The 27,302-nt window shown below is 40.7% G+C and overlaps 1 protein-coding gene across 13 annotated transcripts in view; it reads left to right on the top strand.

Annotated features, from left to right (window-relative positions):
- Nucleotides 1–2,067: 2,067 nt before the first annotated feature.
- Nucleotides 2,068–27,302, top strand: part of Mycbp2 (MYC binding protein 2) — a 252,489-nt gene continuing 227,254 nt past the window's right edge. For all 13 annotated transcript variants that reach the window (XM_052732538.1, XM_052732541.1, XM_052732539.1 and 10 more), the window contains exon 1: nucleotides 2,068–2,479. In XM_052732538.1, the coding sequence (XP_052588498.1) occupies nucleotides 2,184–2,479 (296 nt within the window). In that variant the 5' untranslated portion in view covers nucleotides 2,068–2,183. The remainder of the gene's footprint in view (nucleotides 2,480–27,302) is intronic.

Genomic DNA, 27,302 nt, shown 5'->3' on the forward strand with positions numbered 1-27,302 from the left:
TTGTCTGACGTGTATTGCAATTCCCGGAATATTGTCACATGACAAGACGGACATCGTGGATACTTTAAGTCCCCTCAGCTTCACGTGGTAGGCATTGTTTTGGCCATTAGTTAAAGAAGGAACCTTACCCAAAGACATGTGAGTATTAAGAAGCCAAGTCAGGATCCAAACCGAAGAACTCCTGACTTCAAATCCTTTTAGAAAGCCTATTCTGGCTCCAGCAACATCAGTGCCACATTGCAACTCCCACATGTCCAATCTTTAGGGGCCTGCTGCCTCTACCCCAGTGTCTTGTTCTTTCACTCCAGAGCAGTGGTGGGATAGGAAGCATCCTGGTCACGCTGAAGTTTGTAATTTTCTACCCTGACACATCAGGATAGGAACCTAACTTAACACAGGCTACATGCTTACTATGAACAAACTCCCAGACTAGTAAGTGAGGAAGGCACAAAAAATAAACAAGAATTTATGAGCGTATTTTTTTTTTTTTTTTTTTTTTTTTTTTTTTTTGGTTTTTCGAGACAGGGTTTCTCTGGGTAGCTTTGCGCCTTTCCTGGATCTCGCGCCGTAGACCAGGCTGGCCTCGAACTCACAGAGATCCGCCTGCCTCTGCCTCCCGAGTGCTGGGATTAAAGGCGTGCGCCACCACCGCCCGGCGAGCGTATTTTTAATGTAGGTGAAGAAAAAAATAAATGAAAAACTTGCTTAACAGGCATTAAAGTATCCACTCCCCATGTCTTTGTTCCTGTGTTTTTATTATCCCGTGTCTAGAGAGCTTTTTAAATATTACTCTAAATGATAGGCCTATCATTTGAAGATCCAGTTTAAATCCATTCTTTTCAGCATCTTTGTCCATCGAATTAGAATTAATGTACTTCCTTACTTCTCGTTTGTATTTTCATATACTAAGGTGGAACTTTCTTTAAGATAAATCCTTTTAAAGAGGCACAGATATAAAGAACAGTAAGTAGATGCTACATTTTTGTAGAAAACTATGGTAAGATCATTGTTACCTTTAGTTTCAAGTATTCAAGAATCATCTTTGGTAATTTAACTCTGTGCAGAAAAAGGTAAATCGCTATGTGAATACTGTCAATATAAAAATTCAGCTTTCGGTTAAATAAGGAGTCACTAAAAGAATATTTGAGACAAATAAATGCACGAAGGTTTATCTCTGAAATGCTGACAAGAGTTTGGGAATAACTCTGACTTGCTAATACACCTAACACAGGGGAATAATCCGTGCACCTTATCTCTCTTAGTCAAAGTTTTCTTCGTTTTCATTTTATTTTTTCAGATCAGCTCTTACTTTACAGCCCAAGCCTGGAACTGGATGGAACTCACTATGCAGTCCATGGTGAGCTCGAACTTGTGGGCAATCCTCCTGCCTCGGAGATTCAAGTGTTGAGATTACAGGAGCTAGCCACGGTGACGCCTGGTTATCAAAGCTATTTTCAAGAGACTTAAATATAATGTCCCCACTCCCCAATTCCAAATAAAATTGCCAAAGGACTGTTGTGCCCTGGCCAGCACTCGGCACGGTTCATCTTCACACTGGCAGCGCGGACCTGGGGACAGGCAGCTGGTCTTTAGACTGACAGGTACCTTTATCTGTCAGGTTCCGGTTCTCTCCCCTGGAGCGAACCACATTACCTGAAGAAGAACGCGGTCCCTGACAGCTTCCCAGGCACAGTCCAGGTTCTTCCTCGTGCTGTCAGTAAAACCCGGAGCCTCGGATTTCGTGTCGCTTCGGCACCACCCGGCACCCCGAGGCCGGGAGGCAGGCGGAGGGGGTGGGGCTGGGCTAGGGAGCCCGGCTCGATGACTGAGCATGTGCGAGGCGGCGCGCATGCTCAGTAAGGCCGGCCGCCTCCCATTGCGGGCAGCTCCGGCGGTGGCGGTGGCGGCGGCGGCGGCGGCGGCGGCGGCAGCGGCGGCGGCGGCACCGCCTCCTCCTCACACTCCGCGGGTGGCGGGGTTAGATGAGCGGCCCCAACAGCGGCGAGGGCGGCGCGGGGAGGAGGAGGAGAAGGCGGCGGCGGCGGAGGAGGTCGCTGTCTTTGTAGTGTCCCTGCTGCGGGCGCCCGAGGCCGCCGCTCCAGCCGGCGTCGTTGGCGGCGGAGGCTCTGAGGGCGCGCGCCTGCTTGCCCGCCCGGCCCGCGGGGACGAAGGCGGCGGCGAGGATGATGATGTGCGCGGCGACTGCCTCCCCCGCCGCCGCCTCCTCCGGGCCCGGCGGGGACGGATTCTTCGCAGCCGCCACCATCTCTTCCTCCCCGGCGCCGGGGGCGCTGTTCATGCCGGTTCCCGATGGCTCGGTGGCCGCCGCGGGGCTGGGGCTGTCCGCCACGGACTCTCGGGGTCACTATCAGCTGCTGCTGTCAGGCCGGGCCTTGGCCGACCGCTACCGGAGGATTTACACCACTGCGCTCAGTGACAGGGACCAGGCCGGCAGCAGCACTGGACACCCGGCCTCCAGGTGAGTCTCCCAGGAGCCCTTCCTTGCGCCACATGTGTGTGCATCTCTCTCTCCCTCTCTCCCTCCTTCCCTCTCTCTCTCTCTCTCTCTCTCTCTCTCTCTCTCTCTCTCTCTCTCTCTGTCTCGTGTGTGTGTGTGTGTGTGTGTGTGTGTGTGTGTGTGTGTGTGTGCGTGCACCCGTGCGTGTGTGTCCACGTACTTAGCATCGGGCTGGATGCTGGTGAAAGAAGCATTTTGGTAGATAGCAAGAGGGTGTGGTAGCCACGGTGTGTGTGTGTGTGTGTGTGTGTGTGTGTGTGTGTGTGTGTGTGTCTGTCTGTCTGTCTGTCTGTCTGTCTGTCTTTTGGAGGGGAAGGCAGGGAAGATGGGTACGCATCGGGTAACGCTAGAAAGGGTGATGGTGCTGGTCTGTCATGACACGTGTGTGTATTGTTGAGAAAGGAGGCATGGTAGAGAGGGATAAGACCGTAATGCATGAGGAGAATTTGCAAGAGACGGTAAGGGGATGTGTTGACATTTCTAGTGTTGGAGCTGCAGTGTTATTTGCACGACCTCTCCCCATCACCTTCCTTCCGATAGCTGCCCTCCATAAAGGCCGCCTTCCACTACAGGCAGCGATGGTGTAGGTCAGAGATGGCGATGTTTGTAGGCTGTTTTAGGTACCAAGCTAGTGGTTTCACTTAGGAGATTTATGCATAGAGGATATAGATGGAGATTTGTGCAGACGTGAGAAGTGGTTGATAGGGGTCTTTTAGAAATGGAGTTTGATTATGTGGTTGCAGCTGCTGCCTTGTTCTGATGCCCTATCGGGCCATTTCCCTTCATCTTATGTTCTGTTTCCTGTTACACTTGCAGGTTTGAGAGTACAGGGAGTTTTGTAGGGAAAATGGAAAAAAATCCGAAGAACTTAAAAATATGACAACTGGTTAGGTTTACCTGCTTATCTTAAGTAGCTCTCAGATCTCTTTCAGTTAAACTGGCTACACCTTCAACTTCCTTGATATAGATGCCAAATCAGTTTCATTTTCTTTTTCTTAAAATACGAGTACCTTTTTGAGCTAAAGGTTCCCGTTTTCCTTCCCATTCCTTAACTTGTCATATACTTGAAGGAGGATGCCCGACTCATTTCACCTGCTTTGAGAGTGGTAATTGGGAATCACCTTTGTTTCTTCCTATAGCCTCTTACAGAACACTCAAAGTATAGTAGGATTTTAAAAAATTAATTTGGTGAAGTGAAGGTTTGCTTTGTTTTGTTTTTTCTTTCCCTCTCACTAAATCATTGTGGCTTATGATGGCAGTGTGGCAAGAAGGCAATGCCCTTTTCTCCCATAATGAAAGGTCTGGTCTGCAAGTCTAGCTATGTATCAGTATGTATTATGGCTTATCTGTTGGAGAGAGTTGTAAAGATGGAACTTTATTCACACCTTTTCTGGATAAACCAGTTGTCTATTTGTTGACAGGATTGGGTGCATCAGTAGTTGAGTCATGGATTTAAATGTGTGTAACTACACTTTGCTGTTTAGAATGAAGGTAAGAGCATCACAAGTGTGTTTCTTGCTAATATATTTGAAAAGCAGCACAAATCACATTTAGAGAATTTACCCTGAGAATTAGGTCTAAACTTGAGCTGTGTGTCTCTAAATTGTTGCACTGTATCTGCACAAGTTCCTCTTAAAGATTTAAAATATTTTTTATATTATTTCCAAACTTATTCAATAATCTATGGTGTATAGTCTTGCTTTGAATTTCTACTGCTTTTTAATAGTGACTCTTTTGTATCTAGAACTGTATTGCAGTAGTAGACAAAATTAAATGTAGGTTAATCTACTTAAATTGGTGAATTTTAGTTTGATCAATTTCTGCAAATTGTCAATAAAGTATGAGGAATTGGTTGAGTATGGTAACCAACCTTACTTTGATAATGCCTCCCAATGCTTGTTCACAATATTATTGTTCACAACATACCCACACACACCCACACCCATTTTTACCTACAATGTTCTTTATTATGAATTGGATTAGATTAGTCACTTAAAAATTAAGGATGATAGGGAAGACGAGTTGGGGTTTAGTATTATTTTTATAGGGCACTGAGTTAGAGGAGATAGATGAGAATAGGGCTGAAATTCTAGAGAGCATCAGGGTTAAAGGTGCAAGAAAAGGGAGACAGTAAAAGAAACAGAGAAGAGATTAGAAAACTAAGAAGCGGACCAAGCGTAGCACCTCAGGTCGTAGTAAATAAAGAAAAAGTTTTCAAAAGTGCTGGATACTGAAACAAGTGAGAACAGTTTCCCAGTCACTGATAACTTTTGAGCTAAGTGGTCATAACTGGGATAAGCATAATGGGGGTGCAGGACGGGGTGGGGGATTGAAAGTGTTTGAACAACCTGGGGGGATAGATATGCAGGAACGTTATTCAAATATTGCAGGGCAAGTGGGATATTCAACTATGGGAACTTAAAAAGAGAGGAGGATATTAAAGAATGAAGGAGGGAATGATTGATAGAAGTCAGTGAAGGCAGGTTTTTGATGACAGATTGGCCATTGAAAAAGTTAAGAGTTGATCTTCCTTTACTATAGAAAAGGAAATATTTCTAAATATACAGGGTGATAATTTGTTGAAGATGGTGCCATATCTATGCTTTATGGTGATCTGAATAGGTAGCATCATTTTTTTTTGGCATTTATTCTGTAAATAAGTATCCATGGTATACACTACTGTAGATACTAAAGGCAGAGCAGTAAGTACAAGACAGGATCCTTAATGTTTTGGAACGTGCACTTGGGGTGGTGGTCACAACTGGTCATTTCTTGTGATAAGTAATGATGAAGCAGATGCAGCCAATTTCATGTGATTGAGCATTTATAGTTGAGCTACTCTAGGTGATAGGGTCAGCAAAGTTCTCCTTGGGAGTTGGCATTTAAGTTGACATGTCTTGAGGAAGGAGATTTAGAAGTGCATATGAGGAAATTAGAAAGACCTTAAGAGAAGAACAAACTTGTGCTTCAGGGGACAAAAACGTAAGTGAATTATCAGGGAATGTTGAACAAATTCAGTACTATAGATTGTTTTCAGTGTAAGATTCAAGCCTAAGGAAGGTAGTATCTAGGATTTTGAAGGCATTTGTACAAAGTGGCTAAGCATATGGACTCTTGACACTAGACTGGTTTTTAAGTCCTGACTGTCCTCTGTCATTTGCTAGTTGTATAACCTTGAATGCTACATAACCTTCATGCCTTACTTTTCTTATAGGTATAGTGAAGATAATAATATGGGCTGTTTTTTGTAGATTAGATGAACAAATATTTGTAAGTACTTGGCATATTATATGTTATTAAATATTAGTGGTTTGTTTTCTTTGCTGAAAGTGAGGTATGAAGGTTTGAGGAGAGAAGCAATATAGTCTTGCCTGCTACTATTGGTTTTGGGATCAATGATTGTTGAATGTAGGAATAATAACTTTTATGTATTCAGTGACTGAATATGTATGCTTTTGAATGAATGAGACTGATTGAAATTATATTTGATTGGAGAAATGGGCTGGCCAGGTAAGGCAGGAAAAAAATGTTTCATCAGTCCTCTGAATGGTTATATAACTTTACATTTGGAAAGTGACACACTTCTGTGGTAGAATGTTACAGATTGCAGACTGCCTTAGTTCAAATTCTAATTTGACCTCTTTTTATGTGTTAAGTTGGACTGTTTGTGTGTGTTTGAGACATGTTCTACTCTGTAGGTTCTGCCAGGCCTTGAACTTGTAATATTGCTTCTTTGACTCCTGGTGGCCAGAGTTACAGTCCTGTGTCACCAGGCCCAGCCTGTATTTTTTTTTTAATGGTTTTTGAGATCTCATGTAAGCCTAGCAGCATCACTTACATAGTCCCAAAATAAAAGTGATTCTCCTGGTTCAGCCTTCTGATTGCTGAGATTACAGGTGTCTGTTTCTTGTCACTTTTCAGGGTAATCTAAAGGCTGTGTGCCCACACATGTTAAATATCTTTTAAATGTTAGTTGCTGTTGTTGTTATTAAAAATCATATTTAAAATTCCAGTCAACCTATGATAAACCTTACTAGTTAGACGGTAAATGAGGAAAACTCATAGTTGACCGAATCAAGGTTGAAATGTGACTAGAGGTCAAAGGAAAACAGAAATTGAAAGCTTTTGGTTGACTATAGTACAAAGGGAAGTGATGCCAAGAGGGGAGTGATGAACTGAGAGATAAAGAATAGTGAAAATACTGGGTCTCGAAGTGGCACAAAAGCACCCCGCTGCAAATATTAGCCAACTCTATGACCCAAATGAGGAGTTGGGTTCTTTTTCAGATAAACTGATTAGTTTCCTTGCTACTTTTTTCTTTTTGGTATACATGCCATTTTACTGGCATGCTAGTATACTCTAATAATCCTAGTACTTGGGTGGTAGAGGCAGGAGGTCAGGAATTCAAGACCAGCCTCTGATACATAACAAGTTCAAGGCTAGCCTCTGGTACTTGGTACTCTATCTCAAAATAAAACAAAACAGAATAGAAATGGTCCATCCCATCTGTGCATGGAATTTGGATTAAGTATTCAACCCTGCCAATGTGTAGGGTTATTACTTAGAACTAACCATTTGTCTTATTAAGACTTAGTGTTGAAGTTCCTAGTTTTGAGTATATTGTTCCTAGTTATGAGTATTTTGAGTGGAGGTGAAAGTTACAAAGGCAGATACTTAAGGTAAATGTTAAATGAAGTCACCAAGGAAACAACTATTATGACAAAGGGATGACACTCTGGGCCTGCTCAACTTCCCGAGTAGAGGTGAGGAATGCATTTTTGTATGTAGGTATAATAAAAGTGTTGACATTTTTATTAGTGCTAGAATGTAGGTTTCAGGAGGGAGAGGAGTAGGGATTCATTCTAGGATGAGAGACATTAGCCAAAAGGACAGTATCTGGAAGAACAAGAAAAATTCAATTTTAATCACAAGTTTTGGAAAAATCCTGATGGTTTTGAGCTAAGAAGAGACATTACAGAAGTGGATTAGGAAACAGTGTTGGTTGAATTAGTGTATGTGTATCTGTGTTTGTGAATAGGTAGTACTTTTCTTCACATAGCTGTTTATGTCTGTGGAATTTGTCTTGATAAGACAATTTTAAAGGACCTTTTCAAGCTGAGCTTCTCCGAGGTAGTGGTTGAGGCCTTTCTATGGCTGAATTGCAGTTTGGCTTCTGCTCAGTGCTCCTTTTTTCACTTCCCCTTAGCTGTTTATTCACAGAGCACTCCACAGTAAGTTCTGGTGTGTATGTCTCCTTTCCAGTCGTTTCACTTGCTACCAGGAGCAGTCTGAGGAACATGATTGATTATGTGCTGGCTGCAAGGAAAGCCACATTCTAATAGTGTCAGTTGAGCACTGCTGCTGCTGCCCCTCAGCATACACAGTTGTGCAACTATTAAAATTGCCTCCTGGGATGTGGTTTCTATGAATGGAAGTGTCCTGGTGGGCACTGTATCTTAGGCTTTTGAGAGGCTCAGGAAAGTATTTATTATAAGGGTAGTATTATGAAGCTGGTTGTTGCTGAGGGACATTGATAGATGAGAATGATAAAGAAAGGCTGAAGATAATTGGTCCTGAAAGGTAAAAGGAATTTTCTTTTTCTTTTTTAGCAACATGTGGAGGAACATCCACAGTGGGCATAAGAAGCAAAGAATGGGCTGGCTTTTAAGGTTCTAGGATGGGTAGAACCCTCATTTGCCATACCACTAACAGTGTTCTGACTGGGTTAATGGAATCCTGGCCCTTAGAATAGGAGCTCTGAATTGATGTATCTGTAAACTTTTGAACCTTTAAATTTCCCTGAATTCTCTAGGACTGTAGAAGTGGCTGAATTATGACTAGAAAATGCCTGTTTGAAGACTATGCAGAAGTCTGTACTGCCTCTCCTGCACCACCTACAACCTTCTCACTCTTGGCTGTAACAAACTAGTAAATAGAGTCAAGTTATAGTGAAACCTGCTTCAAGGAACTGGATCTGTTACCGGAAAAAAAAAGGAAGGAAAGCACTATACAAGGGAGCATGCCCATGTGCCTGCACACACGCTTGTTCCTTAACTGAACTGAGATACTCTAAAGCACCATAACAGATACATAGAACTGCCATGTCGTATTTGAATTTTTCAAAGGAAATACAACAGTGTCTGTTTCAAATCACTAGCTTGAAGTGGTTAATGGTTTTGACTTTAGCTAATAGTACATTCTTTTGATGGCATCCTATTTTTGCCAAGTTAGGCTTTTGGTGGTTGTGATATAAATCAAGTATTACTTGTCAGAAATATAGGGTGGCCTGTTCAGTCTGACTCCATGCTTGAGAATTGTTACTGTGCCCAATAGCTGCTTTTTGCACAGAGATTGTTTCAGACTACAAATCCACTTAATACCGAAGGAGGACCCATGAGATCTATTTGTCTCATCATACACCACATGAGCTAGAAGCTGCTGATCTGATAGGGCATCAGAAGTCTTTTGCTGGCAATACTGATGACAGTACCTTGAACACCATTCTCTGCAAGGATTAGGGGGCATCCTTTGGTATTCCCAAAAAGAACCATTGGGCGTGGTTCTGTGCAACATTGTTTTCAGTAATACAACTGGAGAGTTTGTATTTCCTGTCTTTGTAGCCTGAGCAGTAGGAGTTAGAGATACTGGTTCTTAGAAACATTTTAGAAAGAAAACACAGATTTCAGTTATACTTGAAGCTATAGTTGATGGGGCTCAGAGCTCCAAAGAAGTCTTTCTTTGGGTGGGGCTTATGGACCTGTCTGGAAAGTATTACTGTCAACACGACAGAGCACAGATGTTTGTCACATAATGATCCAATCAGACTTTAGTAATATTGTTATCCTCATATAATGGATTAGGTAATAATTATCCTTTATTAAAAATTGCATAGGCTTGGTGTTTTTAAATATTTGATAGACTCCATCAGAGGCACTTAATAGTATGCTTCCTCTCTTTAATGGCCTGATAGCTTGTTTCTTTTAATACTTAATAATATCTGTCATCTGTAGGTGTCATAGTTTATTCTCTGGGAAGGAATCTTGGCCACTCCTAAGTTTTGACAATTATGAATTAAACTCCTATAAACATCCATGTGCAGATTTTTGTGTGGATAGAAGTTTTCAGCTACTTTGGGTAAATACATTCCAGAATCTGCTAATTGTTGGATCATATGGTCAGGATATGTTTAGTTTTGTAGGAAACTGCCAAATTCTTTCCCCAAGTAGCTGTACCATTTTATATGTATGAAATGAAGCTTTCAGTAGTGTATGAGAGTTTGCGTTGCTCTGTCTTCTCACTGACATTTAGTGTTGTCAGTGTTCTGGGATTTGGACATTCTGATTGATGGATCTCATTTTCGTTTTAATCTGTTTTACTCTGAAAACACCTGTTATAGAGCACCTTCTCAGGTGCTTATTTGGTGTTTCCTTATCCCCACACCCTTCCCAAGATAGTTGTTTTGGTTTTGATGAATTTGAGAGATCTTGAATAGCTTGGATAACAGATTGTTTTTTGTAGATACTTTTTCCTAGTTTGTATCTTTTCCTTCTCATTTTATTTTTTTATTTTTTTTTTTGGAAAGGAGGCATTTTTTATTTTAATAAAGTTCTATCAATTTTTCTTCCTGGTTCATGCTTTAGCATTTTATTTAAAAAACTGTTGCCATACTCAGGGCCATGTAGGTTTTCTCTTTTTACATCTTCTAAACATTGTATTGTTTTGTGTTTTGCATTCAAGCTGTATTTTCCATTTGAAATTAATTTTTGTGAAGGTTGCAAGAGCTGTATTTAGATTCCCCTTTACTGAGTGTCTAGTTGTTACATCATCCTTTGTTTTATTGCTTTGCTTTGCTCCTTTCCTAAATGCCATTTAACTATTTATGTGGGTCTATGGTTAGTTCCCCTGCTCTTTGTTCTGTTGGTGGTCTGTCTCTTGTTTCTAAAGCACTACACAGTCTTGATCACTGTAGTGTAGCAGGAATCTTCAAAGTTCTTATTAATAAAATCAAACCTGAGGCCAGTTACTGGGGTGAATGCTGGAAGATCAGAGAAGCAGAACAAGTCACAGCTACCTCACCTTGCCAATTCCTCAGCTGGTCCTGTTTCCTCAGACTGGAAGCCTCTGAGTCCTCATCCAGAATGAATCTCAGCTGAACTGCTTCTCAAAAGCCTGAAAGCTTAACCAGCTAAAAGCTTCTAGTTTCTGGTCTTCACGCCTTATATATCTTTCTGTTTTTGCCATCACTCCCTGGGATTAAAGGCTCACTTCTTGGGATTAAAGGTGTGTGTCATCATGCCTGACTGTTTCCAGTGTGGCCTTGAACTCACAGAGATCAGAGGGATTTCTACCTCTGGAATGCTAGGACTAAAGGTGTGAGTGCCACCATTTTCTAGCCTTTGTATCTAGTGGCTGTTCTGTCTCTGACCCCAGATAAGTTTATTAGGGTGCACAATATTTTGGGGAACACAATACCACCACACTGTAGCTTTATAGCAAATCTTGAAGCGAGATATGCTGTGGGATGTTCTGTATGGCAAATGTGTTGCTGATTGGTCAATAAATAAAACACTGATTGGCCATTGGCTAGGCAGAAAGTATAGGCAGGACAAGGAGGAGAATAAAGCTGGGAAGTGGAAGGCTGAGTCAGAGAGACTCTGCCAGCCACCACGATGAGAAACAGCATGTGAAGATGCTGGTAAGCCACGAGCCACGTGGCAAGGTATAGATTAATGGAAATGGATTAATTTAAGCTGTAAGAAAAGTTAGCAAGAAGCCTGCCACGGCCATACAGTTTGTAACCAATATAAGTCTCTGTGTTTACTTGGTCGGGTCTGAGCGGCTGTGGGACTGGTGGGTGACAGAGATTTGTACTGACTGTGGGCCAGGCAGGAAAACTCAAGCTACAGAGATATTTACTGTTTTCTTTTTACATTGCTTAGCTATTATGGGTGTTGTCTCATAAACTTTTGAAAATTTGTCAGAATCCCATAACTAATCTACTAGGATATTTAATGATACTGTATTAGGTCAATGGATTAATAGATTAGGAAGAGTAACATCTTGATAATAATATTGAGTCTTCCTGTCTATTTATGGAATATTTATTGTTTCATTCATCAGAATTTTGCAGTTTTCCTCATTTAGCTCTTGTATGTATTTCATTAGATTTATACCTTCATATTTCATTGTTGAGAGTATAATATTTTTATATTCCACTTTGCTCCTGGTATATAGGAAAATAATTGATTTGTCTACTGCTAACGTATCCTGTAACCATGCTATAATTTCTTATTAGGTACAGCAGGGTTTTTTGTTTGTTTGTTTGTTTTTGTTTTTGTCCTTTTGTATTTCCAACATAGGCAGCCATATCATCTGCAAATGAAAACAGTTCATTTCTTCTTTCCTAATCTTCATATCTTTTACTTTTCTTTTTTTATTTTATAATTAATTTAATTTTACATATCAGCCATGGATTCCCCTGTCCTTTCTCCTCCCACCCCCCACTCTTCCCCCCCAATCCTCCCCCATTCCCACCTCCTCCAAGGCAAGGTCTCCCATGGGGATTCAGCTCAGTCTGGTAGATTCAGTTGAGGTAGGTCCAGCCCCTTCCTCCCTACACCAAGGCTGAGCAAAATGTCTCAGCATAGGCCCTAGGTTCCAGAAAGCCAGCTCATGCTCTAAGGACAGGTCCTGGTCCCAGTGCCTGGGGGCCTCCTAAACAGTTCAAGCTAATCAACTGTCTCACTTATCCAGAGGGCCTGATCCAGTTCCATGGAGGCTTCTCAGGTATTGGTTCATAGTTCAAGTGTTTCCACTAGTTTGGCTGTTTGTCCCTGTGCTTTTTCCAATCATGGTCTCAATATCTCTTGCTCATATAATCCCTCCTCTTGCCGATTGGACTCCTGGAGCTCCACCTGGGGCTTGGCCATGGATCTCTGCATCTGCTTCCATCAGTCACTGGATGAGAGTTCTATTATGACAGTTAGGTTGTTTGGCCATCAGATCACCAGAGTAGGTCAGCTCAGGCTTTCTCTTGACCATTGCCAGTAGTCTATTATGGAGGTATCTTTGTGGATTTCTGGGGACTTCTCTAGCACTCTGCTTCTTCCTATTCCCATGAGGTCTTCATTTATCATGGTATCTCTTTCCTTGTTCTCCCACTCTGTTCCTGGTCCAGCTGGGACCTCCCGCTCCCCTAAGCTCTCTTTCCCTTGACCCTTGCCCTCCATTTTTTACTATATTAATCCTACCTATCCATGAGCATGGGAGATCTTTGCATTTTCTGACATCTTCTTCAATTTCTTTTTTCGGGGACTTAAAGTTCTTGTCATACAGGTCCTTCGCTTGCTTAGTTAGTTACCCCAAGGTATTTTATATTATTTGTGGCTATTGTAAAGGGTAATGTATCTCTGATTTCCTTCTCAGCCTGTTTGTCAATTGTATATAGGAGGGCTACTGATTTTTTTGAGTTAATCTTGATTAGTATCCTGCTACATTGCTTAAGGTGTTTATAAGCTGTATGAGTTCCTTGGTCGAGTTTTTTTGGGTCACTTATGTGTACTATCCTGTCATCTGCAAATAGTGAAAGCTTGACTTCTTCCTTTCCAATTTGTATCCCCTTGATCTCCTTATGTTGTCTTATTGCTCTGGCTAGAACTTCAAGTACTAAATTGAATAAGTATGGGGAGAGTGGACAGCCTTGTCTTGTTCCTGATTTTAGTGGAATCACTTTGAGTTTCTCTCCATTTAATTTGATGTTGGCTGTTGGTTTGCTGTAAATTGCCTTTATTATGTTTAGGTATGTTCCCTGTATTCCTGATCTCTCCAAGACCTTTATCATGAAGGGGTGTTGGATTTTGTCAAAGGCTTTTTCAGCATCTAGTAAGATGATCATGTGGTTTTTTTTCTTTCAGTTTGTTTATATGGTGTATTACATTGACAGACTTTTGTATGTTGAACCACCCTTGCATCCCTGGGATAAGCCTACTTGATCATGGATAACTGTTTTGATGTGTTCTTGGAGTCTGTTTGCCAGTATTTTATTGAGTATTTTTGCATCAATGTTCATGAGGGAGATTGGTCTGTAGTTCTCTTTCTTTGTTGCATTTTGTTTATCTTGGGAATCAGGGTAATTGTAGCCTCATTGAAGAAGTTTGGTAAGGTTCCTTCTGTTCTATTGTGTGGAACAGTTTGAAGAGTATTGGTATTATATCTTCTTTGAAGATCTGGTAGAATTCTGCATTGAATCCATCTGGGCTTTTTTTTTTTTTTTTTTTTTTTTTTTTTTTTGGTTGGGAGACTATTAATGACTGTTTCTATTTCCTTAGGGGTTATTGGTCTATTTAAATAGTTTATCTGGTCTTGATTTAACTTAGGTATGTGGTACCTATCCAGAAAATTATCCATCTCTTTTAGATTTTCCAGTTTTGTGGAGTAGAGGTTTGTGAAGTATGACCTGATGATTCTCTGGATTTCCTCAATGTTAGTTGTTATGTCTCCTTTTTCATTTCTGATTTTGCTAATTTGGATGCTCTCTCTCTCTCTGCCTTTTGGTTAGTTTGGCTAAGGGCTTGTCTATCTTGTTGATTTTCTCAAAGAACCAACTCTGTTTCATTGATTCCTTGTTTTGTTCTCTTTGTTTCTATTTTTATTGATTTCAGCTCTCAATTTGATTATTTCCTGACATCTATTCCTTCTGGGTAGTTTGCTTCTTCTTGTTTTAGAGCTTTCAGGTGTGCTGTTAAGTTACTAGTGTGAGATTTCTCCAACTTCTTTATGTGGGCATTTAGTGCTATGAATTTTCCTCTTAGCACTGCCTTCATAGTGTCCCATAAGTTTGGGTATGTGGTATATTCATTTTCATTGAATTCTAGGAAATCTTTAATTTCTTTATTTCTTCCTTGTCCCATTGGTGATTCAGTTGATCATTATTAAGTTTCCATGGGATTGTAGGCTTTCTGCAATTTTTGTTGTTGTTGAAGTCTAACTTTAAACCATGGTGGTGTGATAGAACACAGGAGGTTATTCCAATTTTTTTGTATCTTTTGAGATTTGCTTTGTGGCCAAGTATGTGGTTGATTTTAGAGAAGGTTCTATGGGGTGCTGAAAAGAAGGTATATTCTTTTGTGTTAGGGTGGAATATTCTATAGATATCGATTAAGTCCATTTGAGTCATAACATCAGTTAAGTCCTTTATTTCTCTGTTAAGTTTCAATTTGGCAGATCTGTCCAGTAGTAAGAGTGGGGTGTTGAAGTCTCCCACTATTAATGTGTGGGGTTTTATATGTGATTTAAGCTTTAGTAATGTTTCTTTTACATATGTGGGTGCCCTTGTGTTTGGGGCATAAATGTTTAGAATTCAAACTTCATCTTGGTGGATCTTTCCTGTGATGAGTATGTAATGTCCTTCTTGATCCCTTTTGATTGATTTTAGTTTGAAGTCTATTTTGCTGGATATTAGGATGGCTACACCAGCTTGCTTCTTAAGACCATTTGATTGGAAAGACTTTTCCCAGCCTTTTTTCCTTAGGTAGTGTCTATCTTTGAATTTGAGGTGTGTTTCTTGTATGCAACAGAAAGATGGGTCCTGCTTTCGTATCCATTCTGTTAGCCTGTGTCTTTTTCTTGTTTTATTGCATTAACTAGAGTTTTCATAATGATACTGATAAAGAGTGGTTAAAGACCATGCTTGTGCATTGTTTCTGATCTTAGTGAGAAAGCTTGTAGTTTATCACTAAGTATGATGCTATCTGTAGGATTTTCTGTAGGTATTCTTTTTGCATGTTGAGGGAGTTGCTCTTGATTTATTGAGAACTTTTGTTACAAGTTGGAGATTGAATTTGTCAAATGCCTTTCTTACATCTATTGATATGACCATGTCATAGATTATTTTTAGCCTGTAATTTATCTTCAGATTATACACATGGAATCTACTAAGTCTGTTTAATGCTACTCAGGAGTATGTGTGTCTAGGGCTGACCACTGGGATTGGGTAACCTGTTGTGGAATGACTTGCTAGAGGCGTTGGTGGGTTTGAGCTGAGGAGACATGCCATGTGGGCCTCGGCCAAGAGGTACAGCGGACATGCCATCCACATGGAAAGTTTTATTGGGAGAAAGGGAAAAGGGAAGGGAGGGAAGAGAGAGAGAGAGAGAGAGAGAGAGAGAGAGAGAGAGAGAGAGAGAGAGAGAGAGAGAGAGAGAGAGAGGAGGTGCACACCTCATGGGAATAGAGAGAAAGCAGGGGGGAGGTCAGGATGCTGGGCGGGTTCCCAAAGGGTAGGTCTGAATGCTAACATTCCCTAATATTCCTCCCTTTTTGATTATTATAAAAAGTTGAGTTATGGATAGCAGGTGTGGCGGGGGCGTGGGGGGGGAGCGGGATGAGGGTGCCGAATTCTTGAGACTACCTCCTGCTGATTTTGGGGTGAAGTAGGGAGGAGGAAGTTGGGAGTCATGCACAGCAGAAGGTGTGAGTGAAGAAGTGTTAAGTTAGCTCTCATCCTGGCTACCCTTTGAGGGAGCAGAGAAGGTAGGTTACTAGAAAAAGAAAGATTGTTATCATTAGCCTCATGAGCAGGGCTAGCCATGGGAAGAATGATAACTGCCAGAAAGAATGGAAAAGAGAAGTGCCCCCTGGTTGTACAGAAGAGGCAAGGATGAATAAGTGAGACACAAGAGCATATATGTCTTTCATTGGGACATCTTGGAAAACCAGGTTCCAGTTGGTGGGTAGGTGCCCACTTGAGCCTGGAGAGGTGGTACCAACAGTGATGTTCCAGGAGCTTGGGGAAGTAGCATGCCAAATCAGGAGTACAGGAGCTATTACAGCTGCTGTTTCTTTGGAAGTGGGAAATACCCCTATCTATCCTGTAAAAGTGTTGACAAATTAGGAGATAATGGAGTTTTTATAAGTGGGCATGTGGGTGAAGTTAATGTGCCAGTATTCACTTGGTTGGTGTCCTCAGTTGGTGCAACAGCTGGTGGTATATCTGGAGGGTCTTTGAGGGTCTGTCCTTGGCAGGAGTCTGGCAGGAGGGGTGGATCTGTGCAGGAACCTGTGTCTGTAAAACAACTTGAACAAACTTACGTCTTAGTATCATAGCAAAAGCTATGCCTTTAGGTTAAAAGGCATGAACATTTTTAGGGCCTGGTTTCAGACCAGTGAAACATATCTTTAAATCTATAACCAGAGGAAATTTGCTGCGTGGAAGTGGTTTGTAGCTAAGTGTTTTCTTGTGTCCTGCCTGGTCCACAGCCGCTTAGACCCAAGTCAACACACAGAGGCTTATATTAATTAAAACTGCTTGGCTATTAGCTCAGGCTAACTACTCACTAGCTCTTACACTTAAACTCGACCCATTTCTGTTAATCTATATGTTGCCATGTTTTCCGTGGCTTTACTTATGTGCCATTACATGCTGCTTCCTGGATGAAGGGCTGGCGTCTCCTGACTCAGCCTTTCTTTTCCCAGAATTTTCTTTGTTTATCCCACCTATACTTCTTGCCTGGCTACTGGCCAATCAGCTTTTTATTTATCAACCAATCAGAACAACACATTCACAGCATACAGAACATCCCATAGCACCTCCCCTTTTCTGTCTAATCTGAAAGGAAGGGTTTAGCTTTAACATAGTAAAATTATATATAACAAACAGTTATCAAGCAAGAATTACAGTTACAATATCTAGTCTATTTGTATTTGGCAAAATTAAAGAAAATATTCTACCTATCCTATATTTGTGAGTCAAAAGTTTTATATCTAATTTATCTTTTATCATTACCAAAGAAAATTTAAAAAGGGGATAGTATAGATATGATAGGATAAAAGGGTGGATTAATGAACCTACTTTAAAGAGCAACAACTTGTTTAAAATGTTTTACATTGCTATAGATTTTAGTTTATTGATACAAATTTAAAGCTAATTTTGTTATACTATATGTATATTTCTACTCTTGTTTAAGGTATTATTTTTATGTAACTTATTTAAATTGTAATGGATAATTAAGAAATACAGATTAATAATTAGTCATCCATGATAATCAAACTAACAGTCACGTTAAGTTTTCTAGGTATACATAGATATAATTCAGTTAGGTAGGTAATCTTCAAACACTTCAAAAACATACAGAATATTGTATTTAAAATGCTTTAAAAACTTAGACTTTCTGGACAGTGAAACATGTCTGCTCCTGGCAGCACCGATTTACTTTAAAGAGAAAGATGGGCGTCGAAGACACTCCATATGGAGTTTATCTTCTTAGCAAAAATAGCCATTTGAGCAAGAAACTGTTCTTGCCTGGACTGCTTTATAAACTGTTGTATCGATTGGACATGCAGGACCCATAGGAAGGTGACCACTGAAGTTTGGTGAGATGGTCCTTCAGGTTTCTGCTTCACAGAAGAAACTACCAGACATTCTACAGGACACAGAGAAAAATGACTAAGAGACTAGACCTGTGGGCTAAAGATGGATGCCCCAGTGCTGCAGAGGAACTTTGGGTGATTGTCCAGGCACACAACTGTCTTTTCTATTTATCAACCAATCAGAGCAACACATTCACAGCATACAGAACATCCCACAGTAGTGGTTGAGTGAGTGAAGAAGGAGGAGGGTACCCTTTACAATGCTAGCCTGTCTCTAAAAGCTGAGACCAGTAAAGTCCACAAAAATTTAAAGAGTGTCTGTAGTCAGTGCTCTATCAGTTTATCAAAATTGCATTTATCAGTGCTAAAACTGAACCTCCAGAAGTTACATCTGAAACCAGTTTTATCCTGTACCATGGAGTCTGTGCATGAGACACACCTGCCTGTACTTTTGACAGGAAACTTACTAATGAGCTACCAAGGTGCTACAGCCTTGGGGATCTGGGGAGAGCTGTAAAACTGGCAAGTCTATTAATACCTGGTAATCAAACACCATGAGATCTGAGAAGGATAAGTAAATAAGCAGAAGTGAGACAGTTTTCCAGCTACCTAGGCAGCAATCCCAAGTCTCTTCATAGTCTTCGGGGGACATAAGCTCCAGAAGTAGTACTGCTTTTAGCTAGCTGCCAAGCCCTGAAGATCTGACAGATTTTTTTGTGGAGTAGAAATGTGGGGAGATCGACTTACTGTCTTGGCAGGCGGGACAATTGATCCTCGTTTCTGCAGTTATTCACAGCCTAACAGGATCTCAGTAGCAGTGCAAGGCAACTGTCGCACCCCAATCAATCCTCCAAGTGTAAGTTCCTCTATAGCCATCTGTCTTCTTGGAGAAGATACAGGATGCTGCCAGGAACTGACATGTCTTTCTATCATAAAAAGCTTTTATATTTAATGCCATATTCGCAGATCTCTCAAGGTGTTTAAGGACTGGGGGAACAAAATCTGTTAGGTATATCTAAATTAAACAAATGTTTAGGCTTAACTTTGAGAGCATATATAAGTTAAATCTGGATATACAGGTTTCCCAATTAGTTACAGCTTAATAAAGTTAGCAAATACAAGGAGGCTAGATACACATTCTTGTACTGTTATTTTTAAGGTCTTGTAGTTCTGATCTTTCAGTACAGCCAGATTATAATCCTGAATTATTTATATAAAAATAATAATTTCTTAAGGCCATTTAATACCTCTTTGATTCTTCATAAAGGCCAAGGGTCTTATTGCAGAACCATTTTAGTTAATCTGTCAATTGACAGGTCTGGGTCCAGTTTCCTTGTATATCAATGGGCATTATAGATAGACATTTTGTCACCTATGCCAGGGAGTTTACCTCTAACTTAGCCTGTTTTGGGGGCAGGGATGATATACTGTCTTCCGTAGCTGCTTCAAACTGAAATGAGGCTAGTCAAAAGTAAGGAGGGAATTTGGGCATTGGGGCATTTATCAGAAGCATCTGATTTGACCCAGCTGGAAACACGGGGCATTTCTATCAGCTTAGTTGGTCCATATCAGCTTTTAGTAAATCCATGGCTCACAGGTTGACGTCAGCAGGTTGCAGTTAGTAACTATGCTTAGATGTGTCTGCCAATCAAATGGAAACCTGTGCAGACAAGTTCAAACTAGGAATAGAAGTTAAAATTTATGAATTTATTTGAAACCTTTAGGCCAGGTGGGGAAAACTCAAGCTGTATTTTTATTTTATAAAAGGACATAAAAGTTTTAGATATATTAGTATGATCAATATTGAAATCCAAATCATAAAAAAGCAGGAAATGGATATCTAGGCTCATACCTTTGAGTCCTGGCAAAATTACAGATTTGGGTAAAAGATATTTTAAACAATTTTTAATCAAATTTTGTTTAGAGAGAGCCTGGTACAGATTGGACAGAGATGTCTTTGGCCTGATGAGAAGTTTAAGTTTATATTTAGAAGGCAACCAAAGAAAATTTAAAACCTTGAGCTTGTAATCCAAGCAGTATCAGAATTCTATTAATGTTAAAATCTGAACTTTTGAAATCTTAATATAACAACATCATAGAAGGGGAAAGTAATCTGAAGCATTTAAATCATTTATTTATATTTTTGTAATTGGTATTTATATCTTAAATCAACTTTTGAGACCCTCAAAGTGTGCATGGACTTTTATATTTTAGAATATATATATATTAATCAGAGACCTAGTAGCTTTAGAAAAAGTAAGTCTTGATTTTTTTATCTATAAAATGAGCTGGCAGGTTGGCCATAGCTTTATAAATTTAAATATATTAAATAAGAATAGATTTAAAATCTCTCAGATGTCTTCCTGTAATATCAAAAATAAAGTACACTTTTTTTTTTTTAAAGAAATAGCTAACTTTCCAACAAGGCAAACAAAACTTTTCCACAACCTCTCAAACATTTTAGTATTGCTACCCTATCTTGGCATGGGAGAAGGCCCACCTACCATCATGGGAGGTGGGTGGGGCCAATGGGAGCCACAGGAGTGTCTTGCTCCATTCAGAGGGAACTGAAAGCTGGCTCATTGGAGCCTTCCTGGAGTCCTTTCAAGCCTTATCACCGCTGATGCCTGAGAGCCCTGGAGGGAGGGAGAGGATAGGTGTCGAGCCACCCGACCCACTCACACTAGGAGCATGCACTACCCCTGACCATGTTTGGGCCACAGACAGGAAGTGACTGTCTGCTGCCCTTAGTAAAAGTAGTGATAAGGCCATATGACCTGTCTTTGACCTTAGTCAAGATGGCACCTGACCACGTGGTTATATGTTTTTTGTTTGTTTGGTTTTTTTTTTTTTTGGTAAGACAAATGGAATAGATATGGAACACATATTCTTTTTTTTTTTTGATTTTTTTTTTATTTTGCAATACAGTTCAGTTCTACATATCAGCCACAGATTCCCTTGTTCTCCCCCCTCCCACCCCCCTCACCTTCCCCCCAGCCCACCCCCCCATTCCCACCTCCTCCAGGGCAAAGCCTGTCAACCTGGTAGACTCAGTTCAGGCAGGTCCAGTTCCCTCCTCCCAGGCCGAGCCAAGCGACCCTGCATAGGCCCCAGGTTTCAAACAGCCAACTCATGCAATGATCACAGGACCCGGTCCCACTGCCTGGATGCCTCCCAAACAGATCAAGCCAATCAACTGTCTCACCCACTCAGAGGGCCTGATCCAGTTGGGGACCCCTCAGCCATTGGTTCATAGTTCATGTGTTTCCATTTGTTTGGCTGTTTGTCCCTGTGCTTTATCCAACCTTGGTCTCAACAATTCTTGCTCATATAAACCCTCCTCTTTCTCGATAATTGGACTCCCAGAGCTCCACCCAGGGCCTAGCCATGGATCTCTGCATCCAGATCCCTCAGTCGTTGGATGGGGTCTAGATGTGGAACAAGGACTGCTACTCACATCACCAGGGAGGCTACCTGGAAAACAGGACCCCAAGAAAGACATGGGGATCGCCCAGTGATGGAGAAATGGAAGAGATCTACATGAACAGCCTGGACATGAGTGGGGGTAATGAAGGGCGAGGGTTGAGGGAAAGAGAGCTTGGGGGAGCGGGAGATCCCAGCTGGATCAACAACAGAGAGGGAGAACAAGGAATAGGAGACCATGGTAAATGAAGACCACATGAGAATAGGAAGAAGCAAAGTGCTAGAGAGGCCCACAGAAATCCACAAAGATACCCCCACAATAGACTGCTGGCAATGGTCGAGAGACAGCCGGAACTGACCTACTTTGGTGATGGGATGGCCAAACACCCTAATTGTTGTGCTAGAAATCCCATCCAACGACTGGAACACATATTCTTAAGCATTCAAAATCAGTCAGAAACACAGTCACATGGCCACGTCAGTCACACATTTCCATTCACGTATACAAAATAAACTTTCAAAAGAGCAAACCTGAGCGAGAAGGTGTGGGTTGTGGCCGCCACAGGAGGTGGGGGTGTGGATAGGGACAGAACAGGAGAATGGGACATTTTGAAGGAGAGCATGGGATGCCAGCAGGCACAGAGCAGGGAGCAGGTGATGTGGAGGCATCCATCAGGCTAAAGCTGAGAGAGGAGGGAACAGGACAGATAAGCAAAATAGAAAAGGGGAGAGGTAGATATTTCCAAGGTAGCGGGAGACTGATGGATAAGGGGTGTGGGACCAGATCTGAATGTGGTGGTAGGTGAATTTTCCTTGAGTAAGGTAGAGAAATAACGCGATCCAGTGGCTTTTTTGATCTCTGGCCTCCTGGAGATTAAGCGAGGATTGATTGAAATGGCTCAAGCTGCTCAAAGTTCTGTCAAACAGAGAGCAGGGACATGTACGTAGTCGCCCACAGTGACCTTCTTCTTCCTCCCTAACTAGGCTTTCTTCCATAGTTCAACCTAATAATCTATTCAAAATTTGAATCTATCAGTGGATTAAGCCATTAGTTAGGTCAGAGCCCCTATGATCTAATTGTCTCTGGAAATAACCTCATACACATATCCCAGAGGTGTTTTATCCTGATCTTTTAGTTATATCTTTCAACGTAATTAAGTTGACAATCAGTATTAACCACCATAGTCAATTATTTAAATTTGAGTGGAGAGTTGTTTGGACATTTTATATATCTGTTTTCTTTTTTTAGTTTCAACAGTAACTATGATGAGTATTAAAATAGTTTTGCCCCTTTAATTTTGTCAGTGGTTGTCTTACATAATTTAGTCTTTTCTGTTGAATACATACACATTTATAACTGTTAAAAATTCCGATGTGTTGGTGCTAGAGAGATGGCTCAGTGCAGTGTGTGTATTGCTCTTGTGGAGGACCCAGTTCGATTCCCAGCACCCACATTAGATAGCTTGCATCATCCAGACCCATGGGGGATTTAATGCCTCTGGCCTTTGCAGGTACCTGTACTCTCCTCTCATGTACACACACAGACACACACACACATACACACACAATTTTTTTAAAATCCTGGTTCAATGCATTGTTTTTATTTTATTATCATGTTTCTATCTCTAGTAGTACTTTTGAATAAATTTGCTTTAGTTATATAAAAAATAGTTCCCAAGGACTGAGAAGATGGGTTAGTGTGTGAAATGCTTGCTTTGCAAGCCTAAGGGCCTGCATTCAGGTCCCTGTTACGGACATAAAACCCAGGCTTAGCAGTGCAAGACTTTTTACCCCCCGCCTTTGGCTAATTCAAGAGTGGTTTTAGACAGATCACAGAGGCTTACTGGCCAGCCAATCTAGCCAAAAATGGTGAGCTCTTGGTTCAGTAGGAGAACCTTTTTAAAAAATAAGGTGGGAGATGGGTAGAGGAAGACACTTGCTATGTGTGAAGATCAGAGAACAGCTGTTTGAGAGTTGCTTCTCTCCTACCACCATTCTTTTGAGGCAGGGTCTCATTGTTTCTACTGCCAATGCTGCTTTGCAACTTTCTTTCCCATGTCACTTCGAGAGTGCTGAAATTACTTGCTGGAGCCATCACATCTGGCTTTTACTTGGGTTCTGGTGATTGAACTTAGGTCCTCAGGCTTGCATGGCAAGCACATTGACTTGCTGGGTTATCTTGCTAGCCCAAATTGGGTAAAAATATTGACCCATTTTCAAGTTTACAGATTTTGTGTTATCTCCATTTTTTATTGAATTATCTAATTTTAAATTTCATGAAGTTGAATTAGATTTATATTTTTCTTCTTTACTAAGAACTTCTTTCTCTGTATTTAAATTGTATTTGCCTTTACTTAATGTAATATATTTATAGTAGTTTTCCTAAAATGTTTATTACATAATTATAGTATCTAGCAGATGTGTCTAGATCTTACAGCATGATATCATGAATAAGCCATCACAAATTGCCTCCTTTTCTGTAGTTACTTAAGCAGATGTTTGTGACAGGATCATGAAGGTAGTAAATGGAAGTTTTTCTCTGTCTTATCCCATCCTGCAGCTGTTTCCAAATTATCACTCAGAGGCTTATATTAATTATAAATGCTTGGCTGATAGCTCAGGCTTATTACTAACTAGCTCTTACTTTTAAATTAACCCATTTCTTTAATCTATGCATCGTCACGTGGCCCAAGTCTTACCCGTCTTTTGGCATCTTGCTCCTTAGGTGGCTGGCTTATGTCTCCTAACTCTGCCCTTCCTTCTCCCTATATCTCCATCTTTCCTACCCAGCTATAGGCCAAACCAGCTTTTATCAACCAATGAGAGCAACACACATTCACAGCATACAGAAGGATCCTCCCACAACAAAGATGGCTTTGAGAGATCGTACTAGGGGTTGGGAAGAGGGCTTATTTGCTACAATGCCTGTCAAGCAGCCATGGGGACCTGAGTTTGGATCCTCAACACTCAAAAAAACAGGCATGGTGTTCCTTTGTAACCCTGAAGCTGCTGAGGCAGAGACAGATGGATACTTAGAGTTCCTAGCCAGACATTCCAGCCAATTGGTGAGATCTGGATTCAGTGAGAAACTTGTGTCAAAAGCAAGGTAGAAAGCAATCAAGGAAGATACCTAACTTTGCCCTGTAGCTGCCACATGTGTACACATACACAAACACACAAACATAAACATAAGTGCACATACACCATACATGCACACATACAAATTTTAAAAAACAAGTAATATAACAAGGAACTATCATCTACTCCTTATTCAGAAGGCTGGAAAGCTACACTTTAGTGGGATGGTAAGGGTAGAGAGGTAGTAGGAGTTAATGTTTAGAGGGAAAGGGGTAGAGTAGTTTCGAAAGGGAGAAAAAGAAATGATCATTTGTATCAGAGACCTGTAGTGGGTACTCTTGCTGGTCTAGCTTTATCTCTGTTACTCTTCTCCAGCTGTCTCCTGCAAACACCCATGACTTTGTGTCTTGAAAGTCTATGCAGGACTTACGTTTTCAATCAGTAATGAGTAGGAAACAGATAAACAAGCAACTCATTTTCCTCACCTGCAATTAGAGTAACTGGGAGCCATGTTCACTAGTAGAATTGCCCATCATAGGAATAAGCTTATTAACACTGTCTTTGCTTGCTTTTCATTGCTGTGATAAAACACTGGCCAAAAGCAACTTGAGGAGGAAAGACTTTGGCTTACAGTTCCTGATCACATTCCATCACTGAGAGAAGTCCTGGCAGGAACAGAGAGAGGCAGGGACCAGTGGGGAAACTGCTTACTGGCTTGTTCTTCCTGGCTTACTAGCTTGGTTTCTTATATAACCCAGGCCCTTTAGCCCAGGGATGGGACTGCCCACACTGAGCTGGGCCTTCCCACATCAATCATTAATCAAGAAAATACCCCACAGTCATGCCCACAGGCTAATCTGATAGAGATGGTTCCTCTATTGAGTTTTCCTCTTCTGGTTGAAGGCAGTTTGTGTCTACCTTACAAAAACCAGGGAGCTCATGTACCTTTTATTGTTTAATTCCATTCTCTAGTCACTTTTGATTTCCCTTCCCAGAGAGAACATCTCAAAGCAACCATTGACTGTGGATGCTTGAAGCATCTTGTGGCTTTGAGGGAATACAAATCAAGATAGATTCTTCAGTGTGGGAACAATAATGAATTAAGTTTATTTAGCACTTACTACTTTTATTTTCACTGCTTTCTTTGCTTCTCTCCTAAATCAACTTGAACTGTTAAAGATCTTTTTCTTATTACTAACAGCATGGTGGGTTAAATAAATACAAGTTTTCTGATTAGTAATCAGACTGCTAGTCTTCCCTAAACAGTGATGCTTCCAGACTCATCGATAAGTACCATTATATTAATTACAGAGATTAAATGTGGTTTCTGCCTTTATGGGTTTGAACTGGGTTCTCTGCATATATGCTATGGTTGTGTAGTTTGATGTTCTTTTGGGACTCCTAACAGTGGGGGTGGTGAGGGTGTCTTTCACTCTTTTGTCTGCTCTTGGTACTCTTTTACTCCTACTGGTTGCCTTGTCCAGTCTTGATATAAGGGTTTATGCCTAGTCTTATTTTATCTTGTTGTTCTGTGTTTGGTTGATATCCCTGAGAAGCCTGTTCTTTTCGCAAGGGAAACAGAGGAGGAGTGGATCTGGGGGGTAAGGGGGGCTGGGAGGAATGAAAGGAGGGTAAAATGTGGTTGGGATGTAATGTATGAAAGAAGAATGAATGAATGAATAAATAATAGATAGATAAATGTAGCATGAATCTTAGCGAGTCTTATTACTAAAATCAAACCTGAGGCCAGTTATTGGGTTCAATGCTGGTAGATCAGAGAGACAGAACAAGCCACAGCTATCTCACCTTGCCAGTTAGTTCCTCAGCTGGTCCTGTTTCCTCAGACTGGAAGCCTCTGAGTCCTCATCCAGAATGAATCTCAGCTGAACTGCTGCTAGAAGCCTGAATGCTTAACCAGCCAAATGCTTCTAGTTTCTGGTCCTCACGCCTTATAAACCTTTCTGCTTTCTACCACCACTCCCTGGGATTAAAGGCTGCTTTCTGGGATTAAAGTCGTGAGTCACCAAGCCTGGCTGTTTCCAATGCGGCCTTGAACTCACAGAGGTCCAGAGGGATTTCTGTCTCTGGAATGCTAGGATTAAAGGCGTGTGCTAACATTTTCTAGCCTAAGTATCTTGTGGCTTTTCTGTTTTCTGACCCCAGATAAGTTTATTAAGGTACACAATATTTTGGGGAACACAATACCACCACAGATAAATAAAATAAATGTAAAAATATGTTTTCTATAGAAATCTTTAGCTTGTACATGGTGTTTTATACATTGACTGTTTTAAAAAGTGGATGGTATTCAATGACATTAGAAACTTGCTTACAAATTCTTATTTGATGGTTATTTTACACCTCTTTTTCATAGAAAAATATTTCATAGAAATTTTCATATTTTGAAATACCCTTTTCAGATTTTGATATGGAAGAATTAGCCTGAGTTAGAAAGTATTTCTTCTTTTTATAGTCTCTGCAGAAATTAGCCTAAGATTGCTGCTGTTTCAAAAATATAGGGTTCTTTGGAAGCATTTACCATCAAAGCCATGAATCTGTTTGTATGTATTAAGCTTTTGATTAGGTTTTCAATTACTTCATTCTTTCTACAGATATAAGAATGCTTAAATACTGCATTTTTCTTTATCTAGTGATTAGAAGTTATTTTTCAAGCAACTTGTCTATTTTGCTTAGATTGTCATTTATAGCAGCATTTGTAGTAATGTCTCCTATTTCTCATGTTGCTAGAGATTTATTAATCTTTTCAGAAGACCAATTTTTAGTGTTGTGGTTTTCTTTGTTGAATCTGTGATCTCTATTTCATTTGCTCTTAAGTTTATTTTCCCCATTCTACATTCTATTTAATTCATGCTTTCTTTCTAACTTCTCAAATTGTAAGCCAAGATAATTTGCTTTC

Source organism: Peromyscus californicus, unplaced genomic scaffold, assembly GCF_007827085.1.
Source record: "Peromyscus californicus insignis strain IS unplaced genomic scaffold, ASM782708v3 Scaffold_12__1_contigs__length_115047231, whole genome shotgun sequence".
In the NCBI taxonomy this organism is placed as follows: domain Eukaryota; kingdom Metazoa; phylum Chordata; class Mammalia; order Rodentia; family Cricetidae; genus Peromyscus; species Peromyscus californicus.